Genomic DNA, 9,704 nt, shown 5'->3' with positions numbered 1-9,704 from the left:
TGAAGCCACATTAAATCACAGGACAAATCCAGCCCAACACGATGATGAAATGGTCTCCGTGGGATGGCTTCTTTGCTCTGGGTCCTTGCACAACACTTCTGAAACGTATCACTGTCCTGCCCACACTCCCTAAAGGTCATGTCTGGGCTGTCAAAAGCCTCAGATACACTATCATCATGCTGAGGCCGCAAAGAACGTAGGGTAGACAAGTGTGTTCATAACTGCCCTTTCCTGAGATGCTGGAGGCCACTCTAGAGGTGTCACATGAGGGGCTCACAGTAGTGCAGAACGCCACTGCACTGCACGTGTGCCCTGCCTGGGACCAGCGTGCTGCTGGTGCCAAACAGCCACACAGAAATCACAAAGCAGGGCCTACCTGTGCTGTTCCCTGGAAGGCTGGGTGGTGAGGTCTGCAGGAAGAAGTGGGGGAGGGGAATCCATACAGCATGTTGGTCATATCCCTCCCTGACGTAAGAACTCTTTCCTCTCACCCTCCCTGTACCTTTGCTACACATGTGGACCTTATTCTCCCTCCAGGATTCTTCTCGCAGGGGACCAATTGCCACCATTATAAGACTTATCAGATGGTTACAGATTGTCCTCTCCCTCCTGGGTGTCACAGCATTCTCATATTAGGGTAGAGGACCCTCCCTCTGCTGCCACCTCAGCTGCACCCTGGGCCAGCCATGTCCATTTCATCCCTCAGCTGCCTTCTGTCTCTGCTGTTATCTCTGCTCCAGGCAGACTTTGGACCATCTTCCCCCACAGCAGTGTTGACTTTGGCAGACTTACTGGGGATGGCTGATGTTCTAACCTATTTGCTTTTCCAGAGCAAACTTGCAGGGATTTGGAATCAGAACAAAATTCGTCCCACGCCCTTATGCAATTCCTTCGGCAGGCTCTATCAGATAAATAAAGCCACCTGCCCCCCTCCATTGGTCTAGCTCTCCGAGTTGATTATTTGGGCTAGTCCTGATATCTACCCATCTTCTAGAGCCTCTCTGGGGCAGCCATGAAGTCCTTGGTCCTGCTCCTTTGTTTAGCTCAGCTCTGGGGCTGTCAATCAGCTCCACATGCTATGGGACTGGGCTTTAGAGAAGTGGCCTGTGATGACCCAGATGCAGAGCAAGCAGCTTTGACGGCCGTGGACTACCTCAATAAGCATCTTCAACACGGGTTCAAGCACACCTTGAATCAGGTTGACAAAGTCAAGGTGTGGTCTCGGGTAAGTGAACCTTTCGCCACTGGGCTGAAAGAATCTGTTTGGGCTACAACCCAGTGCCTCAAAGGCTAGCATCTCCCAGACAGATAAAAGTGTAACAGAGACTGGTCTCTTCCCAGAAGCAGGACAGGGGAAGGGGAGAGCAGGAGAGGCCACTTTGGTACTGTAGTCATGAATCTCACAGAGGTTGCTCCATGTGGGAATAAGAAGGGACTCAACGATAGTTCACAGACCACAAGTGGAAGGTGGGACTTGCTGGGAAAACTTGGGCTCCTATTTGCCGACCTGAAAATCACTTGTCTTTCTTGGCTTCTGTTTGTCTCTGGTGAAAACTGGAAGTGGCATTTGGCCAGTGCTTAAGTGCGACAGCCATTTAAACATAGATCATTTCATTAAAACCTCCCTTTCCCCCATTCCAGCCTGTGTGGTAGCCACGCTGTTGTACAACAGATGTCAGATGCTACGGGCACTAGTGGGTTGAAACCATAAACTCTCCAATATTTGGCTGCTTTTGACAAAGTTGGAAATTCCATATGGTTCAGCTTAACATAAAGATGGGAAAGGCATGTTTGTGTCACAAGAGACTTGGGATTTAGGAGGGAAAATAACCATCAGAATACCCAGATGGAGGAACAATATCCAGTATGACCAAGGAGCAGCTGATTTGAGACTAGGGTTTTTGCGAGAGAACTTTAAGGACACTGCATAATTTTAAGAGCACACAGGCGTAAATAACCAGATCGTTAGTATTATGATTAACACACAGTATACATATTGGAGGGAAAGCCATAAGAGAGCATGGTACGCTAAACACAGAGGTTGAGGTCTGCTTTCTTTGGGACTCCCAAGTAGAGCAGGAAGCTCTATGTCATCAGGGAATTGTTTGAGCTATCCCTGCACATAAAGCTCGGTGCTTCTACTCCTGGTGGTGCTGAGGTCTCAGGCAGAGCTGAAGTGAGAGGTCAGCCAAGCCAGGCTGAGACTGTTATAAAATTTGGTACATTTCAAGATGTGAAAAGAGGGATAGATAGATGAACAGACAGAGTAACTGAACAACCTCATGGGGTCATGCAGGTTTCCCAGATTGCTTCCACACTAGCGATGACAGCTTCCTGGCCTCAGAATAAAAAGGCAGGAAGCAGGAACTCACTATACATCCAAGGCCTGATGAGCTAGACAATAGGAAAAGCCAAGAGACTCCTCTAAGGAAAAGGAAACCAAGAGGAGAAGAGGAAGAGCGTGGACAACTAGAGAGAAGAAGGAATGGGGCAGAATGAGGGCTAGAAAAGACATAGCAAGATAATAAACTGTTCAAAATAAAAAGGAGGCCCCAGCGCCTCTGTAAAAGAGAGCTCCGAATAAGACCTGGGGCTTGCATAGCCATCCAAGCCCCCCCACCTTCTGGCCCCCATTTCACACCTGCTCCATCTGTGAAAGACAAAAACCAAAGACACAGTGCAGAGACAGAAGGGGTTGAGACCGGTGGGGCCTCTTCTCACTACCCCCAAAGTTCACTCTCCCCCAAGCTCTACCAGGGCTTCACATGGGCTGACACACTGGATGGGCCGGAAGTCGCTCACCTCTTCCTTCTGTCTTCACAGCGCCCCTTCGGGGAAGTGTTTGAGTTGGAATTAGACACGCTGGAGACCACCTGCCACATCCTGGACCCTACTCCCCTGGCCAATTGTTCTGTGAGGCAGCTGGTCGATCATGTGAGTGCCAGTTTATGGGTGTTACCTTATGGTGGGTGGGTGGGGCCTGGTCACCATGGTCCAGCAAAGAGCAGCTGGGCCTTATCCAACTCATGGCAGCTATCTTGGATGAGCCAGAGTGCAATATTTTTCCTTTTTTTTTTTAATGAAGAAATTTTTTTAAATACAATCTTTTCTCATTTTACATAGCTATCCCCATTCCCACTTCCTCCCCTTCTCCCTCCCTACCCTCCCCCATCCCACCCCCTACCCAGGCTTCAGAGAGGGTAAGGCTTCCCATGGGGAGTCAACAAAGTCTGACACTTCACTTCCAACAAGGCAAGACCAAGGCCCTCCCCCCTGTATCTAGGCTGAGCAAGGTATCCCTCCAAAGAGAATGGGCTCCAAGATGCCAGTTCAAGCATTAGGGATAAACCCTGGTCCCACTGCCAGTGCTTACTGACTCTGGGCTAACAGTAGGGGAACCTTTAAAGGATCAAACTAGGGTCACTGAATGTGGGGGACACTTGTGAGACTTCAGTGGTGTGTGAGGACAGGACACAGTTTCTAAAACTGCTTTTGGGTGGCACCTGCCCTGAGGCCAGTTTTCACAACCCTTGAGCTGTCTTTTGTAAGCCCTCTCTGAAAGCAGCTTATCATTATAAGATCCATGGAGGCGACCTTGGGTGCGTTACCCCCGTCCCCACAGCCCCTCTGGAATGCTACCCAGGTGAGCAGCCAAGACTAAGGCTCCAGGGCATCAGCATGGGTTTCTTTCCTAGGCGGTGGAAGGAGACTGTGACTTCCACGTTCTGAAACAAGACGGCCAGTTCACTGTGATGCACGCCCAGTGCCACTCCAATCCAGGTCAGATGATTCTCCTGCTTATTTTTATCTTGTGGAATGAGAAAGGAACCAATAATTTCATACTCAAGTAGTCCTCACTTCATTGGCGAGGACTTCCGGTCTTCGTTGTAACACGGTTTTTACTAACAGAGCTCATTCCCATGGGTGGACATCATCCCTCGTGGCTATGACTTGGTGAATCTTCACGCAGGGGCTCTAAGGTTTAGGGAAAAGGCGGATTGCAGTCAGAGCATGAGTAGCTCTCTCTAAATAAGCCAACAGTGGTGTGTGCCTTGGACAGTGACGGTTAAGACCCCGTTCATCTTTCTGCCCAGACTCTGCAGAGGACGTGCGAAAGGTGTGCCCAAATTGTGCACTGCTGGCTTCGTTCAATGACTCCAGCGTGGTGAGCACTGTCAATGCTGCCCTGAATGCCTTCAATGCACAGAATAACGGAAGCTATTTTAAACTGGTGGAGGTGTCCCGGGCTCAAAATACGGTAAAACCCTAAGACTCTTTTGATAGACTTGGGCAATTTGGTGACCCTTGAGGAGTGTTTGGGGGTGAAAAATCAGAAGACAAGGGGATACTGGTTGAAAAGGCTGTCAAGGGTTCTCCTAGGCCTGTGCAGAACCCTTAAGGCTCAACAACACTGTCCCAGAGAGCCACTTCAACCTCAGTCAGACATAAAGTAGCAGTTAGGCAGCAACCTGGTGTCCCCGCCTGTGCTTAACACCTAACACCAGGGCTCTGGGTTCAGACATAGTAAATTCACTGGATGCTACATACTCACCACTTCACCAGTAACATCCGCTGTAGACTGGAAATCAACACTGGAAACGGTATGGGCCTACTCACACCGACAGGCAGATAATGGGAGGTTAGGCCGGAGATGTGGGGCTGGGAAGGGACCAGCCAGTTGTACAACAAAGGTTAACTATTTGCATGCAACAGAATTGTGGTGTTTAAAAAACGTGGCAATCCATTAGCAAGCCAGGATATACTTGCAAACACATTAATGTAGGTGGGAATGCGGTAATTCCTGGAAAATACCCATCCCATACTACATCACATAACAGATGTGCTGTGCTTGCAAGGCTCCAAGCAGTACGAGGAAGAAAGCCACAAGCAATGCCTCCTCCATCTGGTTTGCTTCTCCCTTGATCCTGGTGTATGAAATTGGGGTGGGACCATTTCTTTATTTCCCCCTCCAGTCAGGAATGATGCAAACACTGGGTTCTGATGGTTGAAATAAGAGATGCTGGGTTCCCATCCCTGCCTGTCTAAAGTTGGCCCTTTGGCTTCCTGTTTCCTCTCTAAAAATTTACCTCTGCCCTGAACGATGGACAATGAAGCCTTGTCAATCCTTTGAGAAGACTCAACTCCTTTTTCCGCAGCCCAAACTCTTCAACTGCCCAGGGCCACACACATGGTCTGTGTGCATTGTGTTCTTTCAAGCTACACCAGACCATGGTCTCTCTCCCCTTTCCCTCCTTCCTTCCCTCCTGTCAACCTCTTCTTGCCTCTCGCAATCCTGATATCTAGCCTCACACTCCTCTGCATTTTTATTCTCAGCCTCCCCCAGTTTCTACTTTTGTGGAGTTTGTGGTAGCTGCTACTGACTGCACTGCTCAAGGGGTCACGGATCCAGCCAAGTGTAACCTGCTGGCAGAAAAGGTGAGCGGGTCACACCCTGGGGCTCTTGCCACCTGGCCAGCCTGGATATAGAACAAAGCATGGCTTTGCAGTTTACATCTTGTAGCTTAAGGAAGAAAGTTTAAAAAGAAGTGCAACAATGTCCACTTGTAAAACTGGAGAAATGGCAGATAAAGCACGCACTTCTGTTTATCTAGAAGACCCAAGGTCAATTCCCAGCATTCACGGCAGGTGGCTCACCTTCAGTCCCAGCTTTGACGCGTCTGGCCTTTGCAGGCACCTGCACACATGCAAGCACTCACAAACACGTATGCGTACGTGCATGCACACACACAAAACATACATAATTAAAATTGATCAAATCAAATCCTAATTATTAAAAAAATGTTCACTTACCCACTTGTTGGACCATGCCAGGTCTTTCTCTGGTGCCTCACCTCTCCTCTTAAGTGTAGTCAGCAAACTATCTCACGTACGAGAAGCGCATGAAGCATGATGGGAGACAGTGGTGAGTTCCCAAGGCTGTCTGGTGTGTGTGGCTGCTGGGTGTACAGATGCTGGCAGCCTGACTCACAGATTTCCTACATGTGCCTCTGACGCTTGAAAGCCTTGAGGCTTTGAGTCTCCATCTGTGGGGATTTAGTGTCAAGAGTGTCAGAAGTGTTTGACCAAGTTACACCTGTAAAGATGATGTGTCGTCAATAACTAATGGTGGGACACAGAGACAGGACCCCAGTGTTCGGTGAGAGGCGCTGAAGAAGGTGAGGCACATAGGTGAACTGTGACGGATATGGACAGATGTGAGAAAAATATCTGTAGAGTAATTGGAAGACACAGGGCACCAAAGTCATGTGCAAAATGACTTCAAGTCATAGTTGAAGTTGTATTTGGCAGAATTTATTTCAAAATAAAACACCACACCTACATTAGCAGTGGCTTTCTGTGTGTCAGCACGGCCTCAAGGATTACAGGCACGTGTTCTTGCTTGCGTAGCATTTCTGTGTATTCAGTGCGAGCTGGAGGATTGCATACCATATGTTTTATAAGCAGAGACCAGGAGTGTCATTTGAAGCAAAGGTAGGGTTTATTAAGGGAGATATGAGGTTTTTAAAGAAACCGATAGCTTAGATTTAAGTGAATATGTATATGGGGGGGACAGAGAGAGAGAGAGAGAGAGAGAGAGAGAGAGAGAGAGAGAGAACTAACTGGCTTTCATTACTTAGGAAATGGGTGTGGCTTCTCAAAGGGGCAAATTTAGAAGAAAAGAATTAGAAACTTCAGTTCCTTTGCTTCAAAATGTTATGCCATAATTGAAACTGGAAGAGAACCATTTCTATCTCACTTAAAATAATCCCTTTCTTTCTGGGGACAGCAATATGGCTTCTGCAAGGCAAGTCTTGTCAGAAAGCTTGATGACGAAGAGCTTTCAGTGGCCTGCAAAGTTTTCCAAAAACAGGTAACATCATGGATCCCCTTCAGGCTTCTGCCGTGGATTAGGAGGAATGGGACACTAGCTGCCCTGTCCTAAGCCTCAAAGTGGGAGGGCTCATCGATGGGGGGGGCACGTTCCGGTTGGGTCCTTCCGTCTCACGATCTGGTGGCTACAGGGGAGAAGAGTCCTCATGTGTATGTAGCTGGCAAAGCCACCTTGTTATGTGTAAAAGGTGGAAATGCATTTCCTATTTCCAGAGACCAAGTGGGCTGCTCTGCATGGCAGCTCCTGGGTGCTCCCTGGAAAGAGTGAAGGTTCTCTGTGGGTGGGGTACGTGTAAATGGGACTGTGTTTGTTGAAGTCTACGGGGACTGCAGTAATACTAGAGAGACTGGAGCCCCATAGGCCAGTTACCTCTTCCCATGAGAATCCTCAGTATTTTACCAGTTGTCTTTAATTATGTTCTTCCCAACTCACGATCATTACTGGGAGGAAATAGAGAGGGGCGTGTCCCAGACTCATGGGGAGACCTGCCTGGGAGGAAGAAACAATCTTACCTAAGAAAATGGTCCTCTCTCTCCTCGTGTCCCTGCAGCCACAGCCAGCCAATCCTGCACCCGCAGTGGACCAAGCTGCACCCCCAGCCCCACCAGATAACCCACCAGCATCTCTGGTGGTGGCAGTTCCCCCAGGCCCTCCAGCCCACCGAACCCACCATGACCTGCGCCATGCCTTCTCACCTGTGGCCTCCGTGGAGTCGGCCTCAGGAGAGGTTGTTAACCTGCCTAAGGTGGTCCACTCTGGCCCCACAGGTGCTGCTGATCCAGCAGTCCGCCCGTGCCCAGGCAGGGTGAGACACTTTCGTATCTAGGCTAGGCTCAGTGAAGTAAGGTTTCGGTAGAGAGGACATAGCCGCTATTTTGTCCAAGGCTGGACATGAGGCTGGGAGCTTGTCCACGGACAAAACAAGTGCCACCTCACAGCTTGAATCTCAGTACTCTTCGTTCCTCAGAGAACAGGGGCAGAGAAGGGATGGCCATGGTTGATGAAAGGCACAAAACCAGCAGCAACATGGCCACTGTTGTGATGACAAATGTCTGCCACTGTTTCTCTGCCTTCTCACTGACCTCATAGAAAATGGTTGCAACTGTGACTTGGAAAGGTGCTCTTGCCAATCTTATATACACCCATGAATAAAAGTGCCCGAAGGACCTTTCTTAAATAGGAAGGTTCTGAGGCAAACCGTGGTCTTGATTGTTGTCTACCTCCTTCCAGTACTCTTGGGTATGGTGTCAGGCCAACAAGTGCACCAGTGTTGCTTTACCAAGTCTACGGGAGAACAGACGCAGAGGAGAAGCAGGAGAAAAATCTGCTGGGTTGCAATAATTAGGAAGTTTGAGGCCAAAGTGTGCTTGAGGCCTATAGGAGATGACCATTTCCTCATGAGAAAACAATTCTGTCCACTGTCGGAGGACCAAAAACATTCTTAAAGGGGGGCCCAGTGCCTACACTTTGGAAAGACTGAGTTGACTTTTTCTAGCTCTTAGGTAAGAAGGGATTGATTGGTGATTAACACAGGAACCTCACTTTTATTGGATTTGTTCATTAGGCTTGGGATGGCGAGATGGTGGTTGCTGTGTGAGTCCAGCAACCTGGCCCCAACCCCCTGGAAACCACAGGAAGGTGGAAAGAGACCCACTCGACAAAGACTTACTGTGTGTACTGCCTGTTGTGTGTGTATTGCTGTGTGTGTACTGTATGTTGTGTGTGCAGCTGTGTGTGTAGTGCCTTCTGTGTGTACCGCCTGCTGTATGTACTGCCTGCTGTGTGTACCGCCTGCTGTGTGAACTGCCTGCTGTGTGTACTGCAGACTGTGTGTGTACCGCCTGCTGTGTGAACTGCGTGCTGTGTGTACCGCCTGCTGTGTGTACTGCCTTCTGTGTGTACTGCTGTGTATGTACCACTGTGTGTACTGCCTTCTGTGTGTACTGTAGACTGTGTGTGTACTGCCTGCTGTGTGTACTGCCTTCTGTGTGTACTGCCTGCTGTGTGTACTGCCTTCTGTGTGTACTGAAGACTGTGTGTGTACTGCCTGCTGTGCGTGTACTGCGTGCTGTGTGTACTGCAGACTGTGTGTGTACTGCCTGCTGTGTGTACTGCCTGCTGTGTGTGTACTGCAGACTGTGTGTGTACTGCCTGCTGTGTGTACTGCCTGCTGTGTATACTGCATGCACTTCATCATATGTTGGCGGGGGGGGGGTGGGGTTGGTCTCTCTAGTTCACCTGCTTTAAGACCAGAGTAAAAGGACTGCTGTCAGAACAGTTCCAGAAGGGGAGTCTGGGAAGATGACCTGTAAACGTCTGTAGGCATTCTTAGGTACAGATGGCGTGATGGAATAAGGAGTTCCTGTGTAGGGTGAGTCCTAGGCAGTGTCGGGTTTTGCTTGCGTTGAGTCATTCCGATACCTCATCCCTGGGCCTTTTCAGACAGAGTTTTACTATGTAGGACCAGTTGAGTGGCTACAGTGAACCAAGACGACTGGGTCAGGCATTGCTACTTACTGTATCACCTGCCTCAAAGTTTTGTCAACATTACAGAGAAAGAAGCACTGTCCAGGAAAGCAAGGAAATCCCAGGGGTCTCAGCATCCTGATAAAAAGAAAAGGACACAGGCAGCTGTGCTGAGGACTGTAGGGTGAGCCGCCAGCATAAAAACTGAGAAAAGCCACTGTTTAGTTGGTGACTGACAGGTTACGGTCACCATTGCCTGGTGTGGTTGCACTAGGAGGGGTAACTTGAATGTCCAAGGCTGCCCGGTGGGACATGATGAGGGAATAGAGGGCAGACAAGGTCCCCA

The 9,704-nt window shown here is 49.2% G+C and overlaps 1 protein-coding gene across 1 annotated transcript; it reads left to right on the top strand.

Annotated features, from left to right (window-relative positions):
* The first annotated feature begins 928 nt into the window (after positions 1–928).
* On the top strand, positions 929–8,094 carry Ahsg (alpha 2-HS glycoprotein). The gene is made up of 7 exons (XM_050146514.1): positions 929–1,225; positions 2,824–2,934; positions 3,696–3,780; positions 4,095–4,258; positions 5,335–5,436; positions 6,788–6,871; positions 7,443–8,094. The coding sequence occupies exons 1-7, from the start codon at positions 1,013–1,015 to the stop codon at positions 7,716–7,718; spliced, it is 1,035 nt and encodes a 344-aa protein (XP_050002471.1). The 5' UTR covers positions 929–1,012; the 3' UTR covers positions 7,719–8,094.
* Positions 8,095–9,704: the final 1,610 nt, after the last annotated feature.

Source organism: Alexandromys fortis, unplaced genomic scaffold (genome assembly GCF_014885135.2).
Source record: "Alexandromys fortis isolate MF-2015 unplaced genomic scaffold, M_Fortis_MF-2015_v1.1 scaffold_56, whole genome shotgun sequence".
Taxonomy (NCBI): Eukaryota; Metazoa; Chordata; class Mammalia; order Rodentia; family Cricetidae; genus Alexandromys; species Alexandromys fortis.
Note: the sequence above shows the minus strand (reverse complement) of the source record. Positions and strands in the feature narration are given on the sequence as shown.

Bases quoted from the DNA above. Each gene is read 5' to 3' on its own strand.
- Ahsg (XM_050146514.1), top strand. From the start codon at position 1,013: ATGAAGTCCTTGGTCCTGCTCCTTTGTTTAGCTCAGCTCTGGGGCTGT. The intron at 1,226-2,823 runs GTAAGTGAACCT...CTGTCTTCACAG, and splicing joins AAGTCAAGGTGTGGTCTCGG to CGCCCCTTCGGGGAAGTGTT. The intron at 6,872-7,442 runs GTAACATCATGG...GTGTCCCTGCAG, and splicing joins GCAAAGTTTTCCAAAAACAG to CCACAGCCAGCCAATCCTGC.